General features: G+C 40.0%; 1 protein-coding gene across 1 annotated transcript in view; it reads right to left on the reverse strand.

Moving 5' to 3' along the window:
• FMN2 (formin 2) overlaps positions 1 to 21,607 on the reverse strand; it is a 231,279-nt gene extending 209,672 nt beyond the window's left edge. Inside the window, exon 1 of the mRNA XM_054021267.1 lies at positions 19,879 to 21,607. Within this exon, the coding sequence (XP_053877242.1) occupies positions 19,879 to 21,445 (1,567 nt within the window). The 5' untranslated portion in view covers positions 21,446 to 21,607. The remainder of the gene's footprint in view (positions 1 to 19,878) is intronic.
• Between the last annotated feature and the right edge of the window lie 311 nt (positions 21,608 to 21,918).

Below are 21,918 nucleotides of genomic sequence, written 5' to 3' on the forward strand. Positions count from 1 at the left end.
GTCCTCCCCTGCTGGTTCTTGCACCTGCATATCTCCTTCCATGTTCCTCAACCCTCTGCATGTGCCACTTGACTTCCTCCTCCTCCTCCGGCTCACTGCCTGAATGCCAACAGAAGAGTCTTCTGCTTTCAATTCCGGTGTTGCAGTAGCCCCTGGCAGATAGGAAAAACAGCTGCAGGAAAGCTCTAGACTGGTCATGCAACCTTGGACTGGAATGTGCTCAGTTACTCTCTGGGGATGGGGCATGTGCAGTCCAGCTGGTAGTTAGGAGCAAGGATGGGTGGAGCATACCTAGGGTAATGGGAAGCTTCAGAGAATTTAGCAGCCAAGTTAACAAGTCGCTACTGAGCACATGAAAATATGCCCAAATTTGTCTACATTTGCAAGTGGTCAGCAAGAGGTACATCCTTAATTACTAGGGCAAATCCCTTGCCAAATTTCAAGTGCTTGTTACAAAGCATGAAGGTACTAAAACTTCTCAACCAAAAGGGTATACTTTTAACTTTCTGTAGGGCCACATTATTTAATTCCCATTAATTAATATAATATAAATATAATATAAAAGACATTATTTATATATATATATATATATAATTAAACTAATATATAAGTCTTTTCCATAAGGGAATAGGCAGATAAATATCTCTCCCCCATTCCAGCTCCTCTTCATGCTCCCTACATAGCAAATATTATGCAAGCATATTAATTAATCAAATGGGAGCCAAGCCACAGTGCATTGAAATCCTGCTCCCTTAGCAGCTGAAGTTGAAAGAAGGGGAGGAGAAATGTCAGAGTGAATTACTGGATATTGTAAAGATTTCAAACTGGCATTCCAGTGCAGAATGCCAATGAAGAGGAGGGGAAGGAGAATGATGATATGGGTATTTTGAAAATATCCTTCAACAACTATGAGTAAGCTAGAAAGAGGGCAAAAACATAATTCGCTATTAAATCTGTATGAATAACTGATTTTTTTTGGTTCATGGGCAGTTCCGAGAAGTTAAAGAAGTTAAAAAAAATGTTTATTTTGGGTTGAACAAAACATTGTTTTGGTGGAACTTAAGAATATTTTTAGTAAGACTGAAGTTTCAAAAAGTGTGGTAAGCACCTCCAGGCTGGAGCCTGCACCTCACACCCACTCCTGCACCCCAATCCCCTGCCCCAGGTCAGAATCCTCTCCTGCACCCAAACTCCCTCCCAGAGCCCACACCCCTTATCCTCTCCTGTACTCCAACACTCTGCCCCAGCCTGGAGCCCCCTCCTGCACCCAAACTCCCTCCCAGAAAGAAACTAATATAACAGCTGTTCTAAGGTCAGAAGTAGGCTATTTGGAATGAACTATATTCTACATGTTTTAAGACTGAAATGTAACCACAGAATGGCTTTATGTTAATTAAAAGGCAAGTTTAGTATAGTGTTAATAGCCTCAATGCCATAATTGTGATCATTTTGTTTTAAATTAGGAAAAAGACTTGTATACAGGGCCCCAGGAGAGTTAATCTAGCCCTGTGTGTGAAGCAGCTCCACTAACAGTCACCTTCAGCCCCCAACTAAAACCTCTCCAGTGCATCATCAAAGATCTACAACCTATCCTGAAAGACGATCTCTCACTCTCACAGATCTTGGGAGACAGACCTGTCCTCGCTTACAGACAGCCCCTCAACCTGAAGCAAATACTCACCAGCAACCACACACCAAAAACACTAACCCAGGAACCTATCCTTGCAACAAAACCTATCCGATGCCAACTCTGTCCACATATTTATTCAAGTGACACCATCATAGGACCTAATCACATCAGCCATGCCATCAGGGGCTCGTTCACCTGCACATCTACCAATGTGATATATGCCATCATGTGCCAGCAATGCCCCTCTGCTATGTACATTGGCCAAACTGGACAGTCTCTACACAAAAGAATAAGTGGATGTGGACACAAATATGACATCAGGAATCATAACATTCAAAAACCAGTAGAACACTTCAACCTCTCTGGTCACTCAGTAACAGACTTAAAGGTGGCAATTTTGCAACAAAAAAAAACAGACTCCAGCAGTTTCTCATTGAACTAGAATTAATTTGCAAACTAGATACCATTAACTTGGGCTTGAATAGAGACTGGGAGTGGCTGGGTCATTACACAAATTGAATCTATTTCCCCATATTAAGTATCCTAACACCTTTTTGTCAACTGTCTGGAATGGATTTGTTAGTCTGTAAGGTGTCACAAGTACTCCTGTTCTTCTTATAGAAGTCAACACTGTATCTGTCCTAGGACAATTCTATGCAATAATACGTTATGAGTAGTCATGCAGGCTTCTTGCAGTCTATTTTACAAAATATGCATTTGTCAAAACATTTGAAAAGGTCAGTCAGATTAAGTTAATTCACCAAACACCTTGAAACACAGTTATTTCATAGATCATCTGTAACTTTATTTCTCTCACACACACACACACCCCTCATCCCCAAGTTTATACTCTGTCCCCTTTCTATATTCATTACAGTCAAGGGCCTGTGCATGCTCGACCTAAATTCCCTGGCAAAACACTTGGATTATGTGTGGCACTCTGATGATACTACAGCAGCTTCCCCAACAAGAAAGAGAAGAAGGAGAGAGTCTATTCACAAACACAAATACTAAATAAATTTATAAGTATGATAATTTTACACATGTGGGTAAAGTAATAAAAGGAATACTGTATATTTGTGTCATTAATTGAATATTCAATTACAGTTATCTAATATGATCAAATGCTATTAATCAAATACCTCATAGTACAATTTTTGCTCAGACATATATGCATCCATAATTAAAACAACATATCAAATGTAGTAGTCCATTGAAATTCTGGGGGACAAAATTAATAGTGTACAATCACCTTTTTGTTTTTCTTGATGTTTAAGTAGGTCTGTCAATTAATTGCAGTTAACTCAAGCGATAAACTCAAATCAAATTAACTCAATTAAAAATAATCATGATTAATCACAGTTTTAATCACGCTGTTAAACAATAATATAGTACCAAATTTAAACTATAAATATTTTGGATGCTTTTCAACATTTTCAAATACAGTAAGAGCTGTTTTATCCAGCACTTCACCAACCGGAAAGCTCTATAAACCGGCATTTCTGATCTTCATCGAAGGTTTATAGTCCAATTGGCGTGGGGCCGACAGGGAGTTTGGGTGTGGGAGGGGGCACGGGGAAGCAGGTTGTGGTGCAGGAGGATGTGCGGGATGCCGGATCTGAGGGAGCGCTCACCTCAGGTGGCTCCCTGCAAGCAGCGACCTATCCCGGCTGCTCCTAGTGGAGGTGCGGCAGGCGGCTCTGCATGCTGCCCCCGCCCCATCCCGAGTGCTAGCTCTGCAGCTCCCATTGGCTGTGAGAACAGGAGTTCGCACGGCACTGTGGTAGCCAGCATTGCAAGGTATTTACATGCCAGATATGCTAAACATTCGTATGCCCTCTTGTTTATATTTTTTACAGTGCAAATACTTGTAATAAAAATAATAAAGTGAGACTGTGCACTTGTATTCTGCATTGTAATTGAAATCAAGATTTGAAAATGTAGAAAAACATCCAAAATATTTATAATAAGTTTAAATTGGTATTATATTATTGTTTGAGTGTGCTTAATTGTGATTAAAGTTTTTTAATCTTGTGATTAATCACTATTAATTCTTTTAATCATTTGACAGGTTTTTTTTTTTTTAAGTGCTTAATTGTACACACTTACGCTGCTGACGTGCTTAATTTTGGGTATGCGAACAGTCCCATAAGGATTAATGTAAATCCTAAATTCACGTGCATGTAATATTCACTTGCTTATCTATTTGCAAGATCAGGGCCTTAATGTTTAATTAACACTTTGGGGGGGAAACAGGAAATAAAAAACAAAGAGAAAAGAAGAAACCTGCTACTTTTGTAATTAATCTGTACCAGTCAGCCCAAATACAATATCTGTTAGTATTACAGATTTCAGACAGCAATTTTCAAAGGCACAAATGGGGAGTTAGGTGTCCAACTCCATTCACTTTTTATGGGAGCTGGGGGGAGTTTTTCAAAGTGTAAAATGGCTATTAGACATTCACATACCTGTGTCCATTCCTGCACAAATGCACACACTTGTAAGCACGGGCGGCCAGTGACCCAGCAGTTGAGGGAGGCTAGCCCCCAGCCCCTCCCATTGTGCCCGAGGAACTGCATTCCCACCGCACCCCCCAGCTCTTGCGATGGGAGGCATGGCCCCAGTACCCCCACCCCTGGCACACAGGGCGGTGCGGCCCAGCACCAGCCGCCCTGAGTCCCTGCAGGAGACAGGCCAGCCAGCCCCAGGCAGCCTAGGCAGAGTGCTGCGAACTGCAGGTGGGGGCCTGGTCTGGGGACAGAGTGTGGGCGGGGCCACGCTAGGCTGTTTTGGGAGGCACAGCCTCCCCCTGCCTACGATACCCGCTGCCCATGCTTGTAAGCATGCACTTTAGTTTCCTGTTTGTCTGTGGACTGAACTGAGAGATTATACACATTATTCAAAGATTAGAGAACTGGTTTTATTGCACTTTCCCACTAGAGAGTTTCTAATAATCCTCTGCTGACTTAGAGTATAACATTGGTCCAGGTCTCGCTCCTCTCAAGGTTATTTTTGTTTAAAGAGATTAAGAGATTGAATTTTCATTGACAGATACATTCTTAACGCTAAACAACATTTTCACATGCCCTGCCCCTGTAATGTGATGACGTTTGTACACACAATCTGGTTACATAACAATTGGAAGACTAATCCTCTTCTCACCACCAAATGCATAGTGAATTGTATCAAAAGCCTAAATTCAGAGGACTCTGAACCCCCTAAAAGATAGTATTTCCTCACTCTAATGTGCTACCTGGTATATGCTGGCCATCCAGTTACAAAAGCTCTCTCAGTTATTGTACTGCAGGCTACAAGAGCAAAACACCTGCATCCATTGCCTACCCTAAAGGAAATGCTAAGCTTCAAATGAAAAAGGAAATTTTCCTCTCTTTGTTTTACCCATGTCCTACTATAATATTCCAAATAGGTTGGCTCTACTCTACAAACAGGTAAAGATGTGGGTAGGTGGATGTTCTAACCATCTCCAGCATGTTTGTCTCCAGGCTTTCTGGCTCAAAGCCTTCCATCTGAAGCTGAGTAATAAGACTTGAGTCTGAAAAACTCTTAAATTAATATTTGGCCCACATAGGAGTCAAACATGGGAAGTCAAGATCCTTATAAACAAAATTTGAAGAAAAACAAAAACAGGTAAAAAAAAAATTACCATTTTCTAATGGCCTTCTATACGAGCCCAGAGGTTTGATAGCCATCTATTAAATCCAATTAAAATGTTTCTGTGTTTACTAATATCTTTAGTCACAATATCTACTCTTATTTGGATCAATCACTTCCACATCCAGTCCCATAAAACTAGGACAGGATTATTGAACTACTATCTCTCACTCTTGTACCCAACACCTTCTAACATAAATTTACAACACTATTGACCCAGACAAAGAATGTATGGCAATCTTCCAGGCTTCCCTCTGCTATTCCCTTTCTCCTGGTGCCCTATTGGGGGTTTATGCAGAGTCTGCTATGCAACTAGCAATCTGAATCTTTCCTACTAGCCCATGGAAACTCTGAGGCAATGGCATTACATGAGAAGAGTAGTTTTAATCAGAATCCAGATATATTAAAATCTTTGCCGGTGCCAGCAGCTCCTTGGTCTGCTCAAAATAAAATATGTTGCAACAGCTCTTCAGTCCAAACCCAAATACTTTTTAATACCACTGTAATTGGGTTACTGCAGACATATTAGGTAGATACTTTAACGAGTAATCAAACAGGACAAAAAAGGAGCTGAAATCTACAATACGGAAAAAGCCACACCCATTCTTTAGAGTTACCCCAACATTTAGCCATTTCAACATATTCTAGGTTTTTCAACTGAGCTTATAGTAAGCATATAATTAAGATAGCAGTTCACTGCACTTAAACAATACAAAATTTAATCCACTTCACACTAAAATAGAGAGAAGCATATTACACAATAACAGTCTATTTAGTGTTAAGGTAAAGTATTTTTGACACTCAAGCTTTGAGCTCCACTTACTGGTAAACTTAAGAGGAATTTGTCTAGTAATTGCTACCCGATTAACTGCATTAGTAGTAGTAATAGTAGTATATTCCCGTAGCACCTAGGAGCCCCATACATGGACCAGGAGCCCATTGTTTTAGGCATTTACCAATACAAAACAAAAAGGCAGTCCCTGCCTCAAAGTGTTTCCACTCTAATTAGAAGACAGGAGACAACAGCTAGATAGAGAGACAGGAGAGCACAAGCAAACAATGTGACAATATTGGTCATGATAGGCAGCTGTCTCTTCACTCGACAACAGTTAGGCTGCTGGTGTAAAGTAATGGATTCCAGGACTGATATCAGCCCACATGCAACCTGGAATTCATCTGCACAGGCCCAAGAACCATGTTAGGAGAGCTAGTTTTCAACATGACTCAAAAGTGCTTCAGCATGGCTTGTCCAAACACCGTATAGGACCAAACCATCTTCTAACAGCAGTTTTAAACTGTGTTTAGGATTGATACTGCTAACATGGTTCCCAACCTGAGGGGGATGAAGCCAGTCTCTGCAAATGCACATGGTTTCAAAATGAACACAATGGGTGCTGCTGTAGACTCCAATAAAACTCCACAGAATGTGTTGAATAACCAGAGTCGCTGTTTTTCAACCAATATTATCCATGATCTGTCTGTACAATATGTGGGCACAGCACCTGCAACCACTCATCATAAAAACTCAGGTTTTATGTCTTATTTATAAATCCCTATCCCTACTGGTCCCTCTAGGCTCATCAAGACCTTGGATAATTTATTCACAAGGAACTAATTCAGTCATACACCTTGTTATGCTATGCCATGTTACAACAGTACACTAGATCTCTCTTTTACAGCACAAGCCAGGTTACATCGGTTTTCCCTGGGACCTTGCTTTGTCCCCAGTACTATTCGTGTATTATTCTAGTGCAGACTCCAAGAATGCGGTACAGAATCTTTTATAACACAGACACTCCAAAATTAGAGAAGAGAGTCCCAGAATCAGTTCCCATTTTATCCATGTAAATCATTAATAAGTACTTGTATGCAAGAACAAAATATTTTCTCTGGTTTTAAACGTATAGGCAACACTCACATCTCCGGCAACTCCTATGTTGGATTTTCCAGGTCCTCAGTAGCTCTCAGCAAGCTATTTTATTCTGCTCAATGGTTTACTATTATTTCTGTGGTAATTTCTGGTGAGAAACCTGCATTCCTTGCCAAGTTCTCACAACATGTCAGAAACCCACACTTGTGTCTGTCTAGTCTTATAAAGTCATTCTGATGCCTCTTGGAAAGATGTTACTGAGGGTTTCCATTGTTGGTGCAAATTGTAATACAGTACTGGTCTTTATAATCCAACATAGTAAAACTGTTCCATTTCAAATTGTTGAACTTTTTTTTTTAAATGGCAAATGAAAAGTAATAAGTCTGGATCCATCTCTAGAGGAAAATAGATTTTCAAGTCACTGATTCTTGTTTATACCACCAGCCCCAACTTGAGGTTTTTGTACAGTCACAAATCCACCCAGTTACATATTGTTTCATTCTGGGGAGAGTGATACAGGACCCTAATACCAGTTTCATTAGATCTACTATTTACTTGGAGTATCTCCAATTTTAATTTCAAAACATTTTTATATCATGTCTTTCTGAGGTTTCAATTGTATAGTTAAACCACTTTTCATAACTCTCATTACTCTATTTTCTCTCTGGTACAGGCAAAAATACTGCTTTTCTCCTCATCACCTATAGCATCAAGTATCAGGGGGGTAGCCGTGTTAGTCTGAATCTGTAAAAAGCAACAGAGGGTCCTGTGGGTTGTAGATCACTGATGATGCGTTGGAGAGGTTTAAGCTGAGGACTGTAGGTGATGGCCAGTGGAGTTCTGTTGGTTTCTTTTTTGGGCCTGTCTTGTAGCAGGAGGCTTCTGGGTACACGTTTGGCTCTGTTGATTTGTTTCTATATTTCCTTGTGTGGGTATCGTAGTTTTGAGAATGCTTGGTGAAGATCTTGTAGGTGTTGGTCTCTGTCTGAGGGGTTGGAGCAGATACGATTGTACCTCAGTGTTTGGCTGTAGACGATGGATCGTGTGGTGTGACCAGGGTGGAAGCTGGAGGCATGAAGATAGGCATAGCGGTCGGTGGGTTTTCAGTATAGGGTGGTGTTAATGTGGCCATCGCTTATTTGTACAGTGGTGTCTAGGAAGTGGACCTCCCGTGTAGATTGGTCCAGGCTGAGGTTGATGGTGGGGTGGAAGCTGTTGAAAGCATGGTGGAATTCTTCCAGGGTCCCCTTCCCATGGGTCCAGATGATGAAGATGTCATCAATGTAGCGTAGGTAGAGAAGGGGCATGAGTGGATGAGAGCTGAGGAAGCGTTGTTCCAGGTCAGCCATAAAAATGTTGGCATATTGTGGCGCCATGCGGGTGCCCATAGCGGTGCCACTGGTCTGGAGGTATATATTGTCACCAAATTTGAAATAATTGTGCGTGAGGATAAAGTCACAGAGCTCAGCAATAAGTTGTGCTGTGTCATCATCAGGGATACTGTTCCTGACAGCTTGTATTCCATCTGTGTGTGGGATGTTTGTGCAGAGAGCCTCTACATCCATGGTGGCTAGGATGGTGTTTTCTGGGAGGTCACCAATACATTGTAGTTTTCTCAGGAAACATATCATCAGTGATCTACAACCCATCCCGGACAATGATCCCTCACTTTCACAGACCTTGGGAGGCAGGCCAGTCCTCGTCCACAGACAACCCGCCAACCTTAAGCATATTCTCACCAGCAACCACGCACCGCACCATAACAACTCTAACTCAGGAACCAACCCATGCAACAAACCTCGATGCCAACTCTGCCCACATATCTACACCAGCAACACCATCACTGAACCTAACCATATCAGCTACAACATCACCGGCTCATTCACCTGCACGTCCACCAATGTTATATATGCCATCATATGCCAGCAATGCCACTGCTATGTACATTGGCCAAACTGGACAGTCACTACGCAAGAGGATAAATGGACACAAGTCAGATATCAGGAATGGCAATATACAAAAACCTGTAGGAGAACACTTCAACCTCCCTGCCCACACAATAGCAGATGTAAAGGTAGCCATCTTACAGCAAAAAAACTTCAGGACCAGACTCCAAAGAGAAACTGCTGAGCTCCAGTTCATTTGCAAATTTGACACCATCAGATCAGGATTAAACAAAGACTGTGAATGGCTATCCAACTACAGAAGCAGTTTCTCCTCCCTTGGTGTTCACACCTCAACTGCTAGCAGAGCACCTCACCCTCCCTGATTGAACTAACCTCGTTATCTCCACACTGATTTATACCTGCCTCTGGAGATTTCCATTACTTGCATCTGAAGAAGTGAGGTTCTTACCCACGAAAGCTTATGCTCCCAGTACTTCTGTTAGTCTCAAAGGTGCCACAGGACCCTCTATAGCATCAGTGGATCATTTTCATTCACATGTAACTTTCCTCAGTGGATGCACAGGAAAATAAATATCTGTAAAGCAAGGAGCTGTGGCCTCAGATCCATAGCACACAGTATAGCTGAAAAGGAGTCACTGAGTACCCACTTCATACACAGAGCAAAACAAATATTTCAAACACTGGCATCTTCCTTCCCTTTAACAGCTCCGATTCCCAGCTCTGAAATTTCTTTTCGAAGAAGATCATACAAAAGGACATTGACATTGTGGATTCCAAAGTTTCTGGGCTATTTCACTTATGATGGTTCTAATGGATGAGACCACCTACTTTAGTAACTTGTCTCTGACAGTGACCAGTACATGATGCTTCCAAGAAAAGGGCAAGAAACCTGATAATGGACAATTATGAAACCAATGGGAGAAGTTTTGTCCCAGCCTCAAGCAGTTGGTTGTTTTATGCTTCACTGACGCTTTATTCTCCATTCAGTGATATCTGTGACACTGGAGTCCAAGAAAGAAAAGATAGAGGAAAGAAAAAAAACCCTCCCCTCTAAGTTAAAAAGCAAGAGGGTGATATGGAAGAGGCCTGTTGAGTTTCCCTTCGCTCCTGGAAAGCTCCCGATTTCCCTGCTCTCTCCCAGTCGGAAGCCCAGGAGTCTGAATCACCTGGTGAGACAAAGGAATAAAACGGGATCTGGGGTGGATCCTGTACCCACAAATATGCACGTGGTCTCTGCTGGATGGTTCCAGTCTGTGGCTGGAGTGAACCACCAGAGACCATAAGTATGTAGGTAGACTCAGAGCATCTCATCCCAACTTCCTGCGTGGCCAGAGAAGTGAGTGTGTTACACTTTCACAGAAGGAGCAGGGCTGAAGGAACAGGGACAGGACCAGCAACAGTGGCAGAGAAGGGGCTGGATGTGGCCTCTAGGACTGGGGCTCTCGGGGGGGGGGGTGTTGGTGGATGTGAAATAGACCCCCAGGAGGGAGAGAGAGAGAGAGAGAGAGAGAGTTTCCCCACAAAGCAAGCAGGAGCCTCAGGGCTGCTCCTGCAGAGTCTGTGATATTGTTAATGGAATTAACCTGGCATTTTCCATGGTTTGGCTAAGACACCACATTCCCCTCTCCCCACCCTTCACCTCAGTGTCTGAGTTTCTCCCAGGCTGTATTTATATTTGAGTTTCACAGGGATTCCAAGGCAGCTAAAATGTTTACTAAAAGTCTTTATTTTTATTGGCCTTTACAGTGTGCCCATCACTAGCAGAGAAACAGGAAGAGAAAATTTAAATGATTTTTCAATTGAAAAGGAAAAATATGCCAAAGTAACAATGCATAAATATGCAAATTGTGCAGTTGCATGATTTGCACTTCTTGCCCTTCAAGAATGTTCAATGCCTCCCTTCTATGTACAATTTTACATTTACATAATAATAAATATGGCTGATTGTTTGAAAACTTGCCCAAAGTTGCCCTGGTGCAATAGCCATACACTTGGAAAAAAATCATTATTCACTTTAGGTATCCTGGTTTCAAATGATGCTGTCTTGTTCACACATACAGTAAGCCAGTCTTTTACACGGCATAGTACTGGATTTTGCCAGGAGCCTTTATACACAATATTTCTAATGCAATCCATTCTTTTTAATTTCAATAAAAATCTTGAAAATATTAATACTTTTATTTATTAATGCACCTACTACACCTTCTACTTCCTAATTGCTTATATACCTGGGCTAGCCAGTGTTTTCAACCGTGCACTATAAAGTGCACCAAAAATACATTTTTAGTTATTGTCTGCGGGCCATATCCACAACACTGGGGCCTGAATTACCCCGGATCAACAACACATTTCTTAACATAGAAAATAGGTATTTATACTAAGAGTGAAGGGAGAATATGGCCCTTATAGCACATAGCAACAAGTTTTCAGTTACCAAAGTTACAGTTGCATTCAGGAGGGAAACATGATTTTCAGCCGTGTTGCTTTTTCCACCCTTTATTTGACCATTTGTTCATACAAATGTCTGACACCCTCCACCCCAATAACAATATCACAAATTAGTGAGCACCTATATTACTTAAAAAAAAAACCACACATTTAACTTGCGGAATTGTGCCCTTAAAATTTGTACACTGACATAACCAAGTATTTCCTTCAATTATCTCTAGGCATACTCTCCTTTAAAAAAAAAAAAAAAACCCACACCAAAAAAAAAAAAAAAACCCCAACCCACCATTTTTTGCAAAATGACATAAGTCTAGCAAATCATCTGTTATGAAGATGCTACTCATATGTCAGAGAAGACTATTAATGCGTTTATTCCTTATTTATAATGTGAAATAGTGAGAAATACAATTTTCCTGGATGGTTACTAGCATATAGTAATGTATTCAAGTATCCATTTTACTGTAGCACTGAGTTATCTTTTGCATGGATATCTTTTCTTATGAGTGGAAGTTTAGGAGAGGATGTGTTAACTCTCTCTCTACTGCACTTTCACCTAACTCTTCCCCTGCAAATGCATTCTATCCATTATAATAAGCGACAAAGAGTCCTGTGGCTTATAAGGTGCCACGGGACTCTGTTGCTTTTTAAAGATCCAGACTAACACAGCTACCTCTCTGTTACCTTCTAACCTTCTATCCATTATGCTTCTTTTGGGGACAAACTAAGAGGCAGTTAATATATCCAGACCTCAGCATCAAATATGCCACAGAATCAAAGCTTCCTCCTGTAGTTAATTCCTACAGAATGCTATACTTCTTCTAAGTACTCAGACTAGATGCAGAGATCTGGCAGTTCAGGAAAATTACTTCAAACCTAGGGACTGAAGCCTCTTTATTTTCACTGCCAAGCTAGGAGTGCTTTATGACAGCAAAAGCTGTATCTTCTGGGATCAGGCAACAGCACAGAAATAGTTGGGGGTGGGAAGAGAAAAAACTTGCTTGAAGAAGGTTCTGAGATGCAAGACGACTTGTTCAAATTGCAAAGCCTCATTACACCGGCATACAGATCTCAATAGCTGGCTTGCAAAGATTTTCTTGTTATTTTTTGTGCTTTGCTTTTCTTCCACCCCAAAATGGAGGACATTCATCACAAATGACAACATGACTATAAAGACTTATTCATGGTTCTTTCAGAACAATAACTCTCAACATAAATGCAGGGGGAAGAGATTGAGAGAGTTGCTAAATGCTGTGCTTACAAAACATGTACTATTAAGATTGAACGTTAGTTGAGAAAAATCTATTACAACATATCACATTTTCTAATGTAATTTAGTGCTCACATATATAGCCATATGACTTTTGTAGATATAAAATTGATTTTCACTGTGTGACTATAAAAAAAAATTCAGTAAGGCAACATTTTACTTTAACTTAATGGATGATTCACTAAAGGAATCAGGATAAAATAACTAGGTCCAACTCCTGTTAAAACTAGCACTTGACAGACTAGGGTCATACAATCCCTTCTCCAAAAAACATTTGATTTTTATCTCCTTGAATTATTGTATAAGAGCTAGCACAACTGGGGCCAAAAACTACTTGGGACCTTATGGGACTACTGCATAACTAATAAGATAAAATGCATCAATCTGAACAAAGGCACTTCAGCTCAAAGCTCAATTTGCAAGTTACAGGACAAATTCAGAAACCCAACAGCCTGAACTCAGGTCTTGGCAGATAAATGGCCTCTTAGCTGAATCAGTAAAATATTTTTGTAAGCCTACATGTTTGGTTTAATTATTTGGGATTTCATATTTTTTTAATTTAAAAAAAGAAAAAGGAAAAGGAAATAGCCATTTCAGTTGCCTCTGAGGGCCCAGTCTTTTCATACTAGAACATGCAAACCTAATCCTTAAGTATGCCTAGGAGCAGTCCACTTGCTCACTACTTCCATCTCAGTGGAATAATGGATACCTTGAATGCTGTACAGTATTATACAGGATGATTCACTCCCTACATGATGCACTATGTGTAGCAAAAAAAAAAAAAAAAAAAAAAAGGGGGGGGGGGAGGAGGGTGTTGGTGCTGAAAACAGGTGGACAAAGACCTAAGGAGCAAAACCTCACACAAACTCCCAAAAGAGAGCTAAGCAACTATTTCAACTCCAGTCCAGGAGTATCTGCCCTTACTTAATTTTGACTAGGTGCTTGATGCTGTTACAGTCCCATGTCACTCCAATGGTAAGTGAGACAGTCTGTCTGTGAACATTTTTTTTTAAAATGAGGGCAAGTAAGGGGGAAGGTTTGCCCCCAAGCAGCTCTCCAAAGTTCTCTCAGGTTTCAGTTACAGTGAATCATTAACACAATTGGTTCCCCAACACCCTTAAAACTCGCAGCATTGCCCTGATGCACACAGCTTTAACCATAAATAGACCTGATGGCAAGAACATCTCATATACACCCATACACACTCCCCGTCAACATCCCTCATGGCTGCAGACTTGCTAGCTATTTCAATGGGACCTGTGACCTAAGTATCCGTTAATGAAATAAAAGCAAAAAACTGTAAGGAGTTATCTTGGATAAGTTTCTAATAATCATTAAAAAAATCCACCCAAATGCCAGAGAGCTAAAAACAAAAACCTGGGTAATCACACTGAGAAATCCCTATGCACATTTATTACCCCCCTTCATCACCAGCCCTATTCCTGAGGTGGCAGAGCTCACGTTAGAGTGGTGGGGGCTGGTGCAGAACACAGAGCCAAGCTGTGAGCTGAGTTACAGCACTGTACAATTTAATATTTTGGACAGCTTTACACCATTGCAGCTAAGATTAGAATCTGGCCCACCACATACAAGCAGTGTGAACTATTCCCATAAGCCCTTTCCAATGCCAGATACTCCTTTGTTTTATCAATATTGGTGTGTGTGCATGAGTGCTTTACTTCAGAAAGTAGGCATCCCCCTACCCACGAAAAAGCCCTAAGAAGATTAACAACAAGAATATATTTAAGAAAAAATATATCCCTAAATAAAACAGTCAAATTTCTTGTACCAATACGTCATTAAAAGAAGTAAAACAAAATTAGATCCAGTCAATGTCATTTCATGTAATTATTCACATTTGAATAGTCAAGCTCTCTCTTTAAATAAGAACTAAAGCAGTCAAGCATGTGATCTTCTTTAATGACTAGTTCTAGCCAATTATCATACACCAAGGATATAATAGAGGCGTTGTCTCATACATACATAGATCCAAGTTGAATGGTCTGGTTTTAATAGACCCTGTTGTAACTCTGAACTCATTTCCCCACCACCACTCTTTTTCATCCTCCCAATAAACAGCTCACCACTCAACCTGAACAATTAATTTTTAGCTTGCCCAAAAGCAGGCTGTGTTTCAGGTCTAGCTCCTCAAAAGAGGGTCATGTGAGAAATATAGTTGCAGAGTCATTTCAATCTTCCAGTCCTAATGAAGATTCAGACAAATAGTGATCAGGAAACCTAGACCTATTTGGGTAGCATTACATTACTGAAGTTGTAAAAGGATAGTACATCCCAGAATCCTCCAAATGTCCAGTTTTGAAACAAAAATGTTAGGGTAACACATTAGTGCTGCATCAGTATTTATTTCATGAGCCTCATCATTGTCCTTTTTCGATCATGTATGATAGTTTAGCTATTGTTGATTGGTTTTGCATTTCTTTTTCTTGATAAAGGACACACTTTATGTTACTGCTGACAAACAACACTTACAATTTACCAATAGCTTTTAGAGCCCAAAATATCATTAGTGTCATAAACACATTTTTCCTGATGTAGGATATTTTTAAGTCCACGTTGAGGATGTCATATGCAATAGAAAATACCTTGCAAAACAACTCCAACATTTTGTGTGCGCGCTCAGTAGCCTTCTGAAGCAAACAAACTTTAAACATTTCAAACAATCAAGGGACTCAGCTCCAAATTCTCATTTACACTAAGGTCCCTTTACAAGTGTCTGACATTGTAGAGAGGCCTTAAAGTGTGCATAGATGACATTACATTTACTGCCAGAGTGCTGTAAAGGAGCACAAGTGTAAAAGCAAATCAGGCTTTAAGCCCACAAAAGTGATTGCCTTCAGGGGTTTTTAATTATTGTTAATTATTTGGAGAGAGGGAGACAGAGAGACAGAAAAAACCAAACATTTTAAAATGCATGTGTCTAATTCAAATGGATTCAGACAATTTAACAAGTACATTGCAGCCAGGCCAAAAGCTGTTTTTTTGTTTGTTTGTTTTAAACAAAAATAATTAGTTACCATTTGAAATGACTTAGTGAATCCCTAAGGATACAATTTTTAGTAGAAAGCTTTACCAGCTCTTTTCCTATCAAATTTGCTATGGTTAATACTATGATACATTCAGTTAATAAAAAAAGGCTTTCATCAAAATTATTAACTCTATGTCCATTATTCTAATGTTGGGGAGCAGCAATTCCACTTTTCTACCACAAAATCTCTATTAATGTCAGGACAATAATTCAATAACATGCTCAGAAACTGCAGGATCTGATTATTTTCATTCATGTCCTGCTCTAGTCCCCTTGGGATCACAAATAAAAAATAATGCTCTCATTGCACATCATGTTGAAATCTAGACTCTTGTAGTTACTGTTCCTGCAGTTTCAAACAGCTATCTGTTTAAAAAATGGATCCACGGTCTTAATTTCAGAATGATCTATAAACTAGCCCCCACAGCATGCTTAGTCAGTGCATCAAACTCCTGGTATTATGGTTTGTTTATAAGAATTTAAATGACAAAAATATGCAAACTTGCTTTCTTGGCAACCTATATTGCATATGTTTTTCTAAAACAGCTGACACCTGACCACTAGCTATTTATTTTTAAACGATGCTAAGAAAATTTCCTTAAATCAATTCTATCAAAAAATAGGGAAAAAATACAGAAAATGAAATATATTAGCATTACAATTTCAACTGCTCAGTACTATTTATGTCATGTGTTAGAACAGCCTTAAACAGAACGCGTGGATCATTATAAAAATCACATGGCGCACACAGCCTAAATACAATATACTGTAAACTAGGCCAATCATGTGCTCACAACCTTCTGTCATTAAAATCAGTAACAGAAGTGATGTGGAATATTTGACTTGATTCTATATAGAATGTAGGATATTATGTACTGACTGCAACTGCTGCATAGCAAGATGTAGTGCTCTAGACAAGATACTTAGATTTCAAAGAGACATAAGAAACCATAAAGATTGCTTGCTTAAAATCTATTTAGTAATCCCAATCCCTCAACTGCACTTAAACTTGCTGGAAATAAAATATACATTTTTTTCAAAAAAAAGCACACTCTTCAAGAGTCAGGAAGATACCATACTTTATTTCTATAAATGTTGCTGTGAAGGATGCTCAGTGGGAATATTTTCAGTACAAAGCAAGGGAAGCTTTTCTGCTACTATATGAGAGAAGAGGGGCAGTTTCTGGGAAAGTTGATGTTACCTTTATTTCCCATTTTCTTTTACACCATTTGTTATTATTTACACTTTTCTGTCAATTTGCAGGCAATAAAAAGGACAATAGCGTGTCCTTTTACACATAAATTATAGTTCTAGTTCTTTTATTTTAAACATAACCATCCTGCATAACATGAAAGGCATAATCACCCTCTGCTTGCAAAGACAGCTGGCATATGCATGCAAATAAGGGTCACAGTAATTTCCATGACAGACAGAGCTACTGCTGCATTGGACACTACTCCTTTCACAATTACGCTCTTTAAATTGTTGGAGACATAGGGAATAAAAACCAAGAAGTGCTTACAGGATGAGAAAAAAAATCTGTAAGGAATGAGAAGCTATCCATGGAAAAGAGGACCTTAAAATAAACTAGAATACTTAGGTTTTTATCATAACTAACATCTATTCTAAAACCACAGCAATAAAGGGGAAAGAGGGAGAGAAAATGATTGAACAAGTCTGTGGGATTTTTTTAAAGTATAAAGCTTTATTATTAATACACTGGTATGAGCAAGTATGTATGTATTATTTGTTGGGAAAGGATTTAGAAACTCCAGTATAAACTAGAGATGGCTCCAACATGCAAAATTCTGATATGGGGAGATTTTAAATCAGATCCAAATTTTGCGGTGAAGATGGGGAGGGATTTGAAAATGGGCATCGATTCAATCTAATGTAGATGGGACGTGGAATTCAGATCAAGATTTGGGTTCTGATTCCAAAGTTCAGATGGAGGATTTTTGCTCAAGCCTACTGCTTAAAAAAAAAAAAAAAGTACTTATTGATTTACAAAAATCATGACTAATATGTAATATTTTAATCTGAATAACACAACTCCAGGAGTACTGTGCTGTTCTACAAGAACAGCTAGTGAAAAGGACTAGAAACAAGAAGTTAAACTTCGTCACATTGCACTGTGAAAACTGAGTGAAGTACAAAGGGTAAAGAAGGAACACAAATGGTAACATGATGAAAAATAAGGTTACAATCTTGGCTATAAACAAGGAAATATTTTAGTTACCTTTTTATTAAAGAAACAGAATTGTTGATAGTAAAAATTATTTCCTTATATATGATTTTTTAAATCATGACAATGTTTCTTTAAGAAACCAAATTAGACCCACCACTTTATAAAGGTGATAAAAAAGTACTCACAGCAGTTTTGCAAACAGTATTGAAAGATATGTAAGTCAAAATCATGTATTCAGTATGACCTCCATCTCCTTCCAAAACTAGCCTGGTATTAGCTTGAGTGTTTGATTGACTTAATCTTACAAAGGAATATTTGTGTAAACTTTGTTTGTAGTACTTCAGTATCTTATAACTTGAATATTTTTCCAAAACATCAGAGATGTATGGAAAATTAGGCAACATACGTGACAGAACCGTGACACAGGCCTGATCTATTTGTTGAAGGCTCAACTTAAACAAAGACTAAAAAACCACACACACAGAATCTTCAAAAACAAAGAGGAAAATAAGGGGCAGTAAATATAGAACATTTCAATCAAATTGCATGCTATTTTAAAATAAGTGTTAAACTAGGCATTTCTAAGCTTTCTGACATAATGCTATAAGATGCCTAATAGGCAAGATCAGTGAATGCTTTCCTAAGTACATTACACCTGAATGATTTACACAACGTAGCCTGCATTGCAAACAGGCCAAAACCACTAAGTTTTCATCATGAGCTTTTAAAGGGGGCCATTTAGGGATCTGGGGCAAACTCAGCACTTGGTCCTGCTAGTGAAGGCAGGGGGCTGGACTCGATGACCTTTCAGGGTCCCTTCCAGTTCTATGATAGATAGATAGATGTAGATCAAGAGAGAGAGACCTATACACACACACCTCTACCCCGGTATAACAGAACCTGATATAACGCGGTAAAGCAGTGCTCCGGGGCCTGCACACTCCAGTGGATCAAAGCAAGTTCGATATAACGCGGTAAGATTTTTTGGCTCCCGAGGACAGCGTTATATTGGGGTAGAGGTGTATATATAGATACACCCCCCCCCCATAGATAGATAGATATACACACGCATATCTATACATACATACATATGCATATATATACATATATATACATAGAGAGAGAGAGAGAGATAAAAAGTATGTTTTTTGCAGTGTGGCCCTTCTGTGCTTGAACTCCTGATTCCATTTTGTACCACATGCCTCTTCTTGTAAGAGGAACTAATAGTGCTACTGTTAGATATGTAAACGTGTCTAACATCAAGTAGGTCCAACAGATCCACTATTTTGGAGGCATTTAAAACTTGAAATAAGTAGTTGCTGGCCAATCAATCTATACTGTGAGACTTCATGCATATCTCCCACATTTTACTTCATATTTGTGCAGTGCCCAGCACAACTGAGTTCCAACCCCAACTGGGTCCTGTAGGCACCACAATATCTACACACACACTAGAAAGTTTCTTTTCTGAACTTTCTACACACCCAGAGAGCCAACTTACCTGCGACAGAACATTTGAGAACAGTTTTTGACTATAAATTCTCAATATATTTAATACCCTTACCTGTGGGGAAATTGTAAAGCATTAAATGCTGATCCAGCAAATTAAGGCCCCAACCCTGCAAACACTTATGCATGTGCTTAATGTTATGCCTGCATGTAGTCCCATTGACCACAGCGGGATCACTCACATGCATAAAAACATGTGTGTTTGCAGGGTTGGGGCCTTAATTTGTACAGACAAGGTTTGAATCTAAACTTAGTACATGCTAATTTTCAGATCTGAAATATATACTTGTAAGATTTTCACCCAGAAAGTCACTTCACTAAACTTAATAAAAGTTACTCACCTGTAAAGACATTGGGAAAGGTATCAGTAGAAGCCTGGATCCCTGAGGATTTTCTTGAGTGAGTCAAACGTTCTTTTTCTTCTTGCAATCTCTCCCTGGACCGCCTGTACTCCAAGAAGTCTGCAGAGCCAATCTTTTTAGATATTTCACCTTTGTGATCAGATAGCTCTTCTGTCCAGTCTGCTGATCGACTGAAATAACCAGCCAAACTGACGGACCTTTGCTTCTTGACTGATGCCTTCTCTTTTCTTTGGAAGGACTCACGTCTTCTCTTAAAAAGTGGGCTCTGGGATGGGGAAAGAGAAGGTGACTGATTGGGAGAACTCAGCTGCCTAGTTGTGGTTTTGATGTAACATGGGTTAATTAGGTAGGGCTTAAAGCATCGGGAACTGAGCTGAGGACTGCCCACTATCTCCCCAGATGACAAAGTGCCATTTTTCATTTCAGTAGAAAAACCACTCTCCCGTGCCTCTTGGCTGGCTGATAGACTGCATTTGCCTTCCTGAGTCTCAGCAGCATGGTCATGGCCTGCATCTGAAAAATCATCATCTCTTCCAGAACCTGGGAAAACAACAGCTTGTACTTCACTAATTTTAGTCTCCGAATCTGCTGCTGGGAACAGAAAATGGAACGCAGAACTATCACTGCAAGACCCATTTTCTGTCACTGCTACATTTAAATGTGGGTAATCCTTGAGTTCACTAGCTACAGCATTCACTCCAGCCTCAAGATGTTCCTGTTCAACAGTCCATAGCTTGTGTTCTTGTGTTTCAAATAAATGGTTACCAGCATACCCGGTTACATTTGCTGTATCTTTCAGTTCACTTTCAATTTCACTGATAGGAATGTTTTCTGTAATTTCAGATATTGCGGAGACAGCCTGCTCAGTTTCTGGGCTACTCTCTTTGTCACTGCTAGTCACTGAAAGAAACCGTTCAAGATCTAAGGGGGCTGCGTGAGAATTAGCCATGTGTGGGTCCATTGTTTTGGTGACATGCTCCTCAGTTCCAATGTTAATTGCCCCCTGCTGTTGCTGCAGTCTAATAGCTTGCTGGATATCAGAAAGCAAATCCTCTTGTTCTGTGGCTGAATGGAAACTGTATATATCCGTATCGGAGCCAGAGCTGGTCCTTTGTCCATCCTGCGCCTCTGCAGCAGCTGGGTGAGTTTCATTTGTAATTTCAAAATGCTCAACATCTGTATCCGAGAGACCCGCTTCATCTGCAGAAAGGCTTATATCCGGAGTTTTGTTAATAATTGAATGAGCACTGTCTAGCTCCCCTGTATTCAAGGCCTGGCTTTCTAAAACATCCTCCCTTGAACTACTGGTCCCATCTTTAGCCTTGGACAGATTTTTTCTGATCCTCAGATTTGAAAACACTGAGGCCCTAGAGTCGGACTTACCCTTCTTTTTGCCAGATTCACTTCCTTTACCATGCTTCCCCAGTCCCTTTTTGCTTCCTGCTCCCTTCTTTGTGCCTTCTGTATCCTTGGGCCCAGAAGCATCCTCTCCTCCTTCACATACATCACCTGTATTTTTCTTTAGCTTCCCATCTTGGTTCCCCATGATTTTTAGCAATCCAACCCCTTCAGAAATCAAGCCATGCTGCTGGATTTCATTCACTTGGCCAGCCGGCGAGCTCCTCTCTAGCAATCCAGGTTTGTTTTCAGGCGGTGGTGATGCAAGCGACGCAAATGCTTGCTGTGCCTCTCCTCCATCTGCTAGAGCTGCCTTTTTGCATAATATGCTGCTTGCACTGTGCTCTACTGGGACATGCTCAGTATAGCACTGAAAGCTGCAGACAGCTCCTTCCAATGGCTGCTCCTGACACAGCTGCTTTTTCACTGTGGATCTGCTACGTTCCTCTTTCTTGATAAAAGATTCTGTGAAAAGTGTTTCCTTTATAAGAGTTACTTCTTTTTCCACTGTTTGAATTGCTTGCATTGTAGCCTCAGGGGAGCTCACAGGCCAGTTTGTCATCAAATAGCTACAATTTCAGGACTTCAAAGTTCAAATTCCTGGAAAAAGAAGGAGAAAAG

The sequence above is a fragment of the Malaclemys terrapin genome, chromosome 3 (assembly GCF_027887155.1).
Source record: "Malaclemys terrapin pileata isolate rMalTer1 chromosome 3, rMalTer1.hap1, whole genome shotgun sequence".
Classification (NCBI taxonomy): Eukaryota; Metazoa; Chordata; order Testudines; family Emydidae; genus Malaclemys; species Malaclemys terrapin.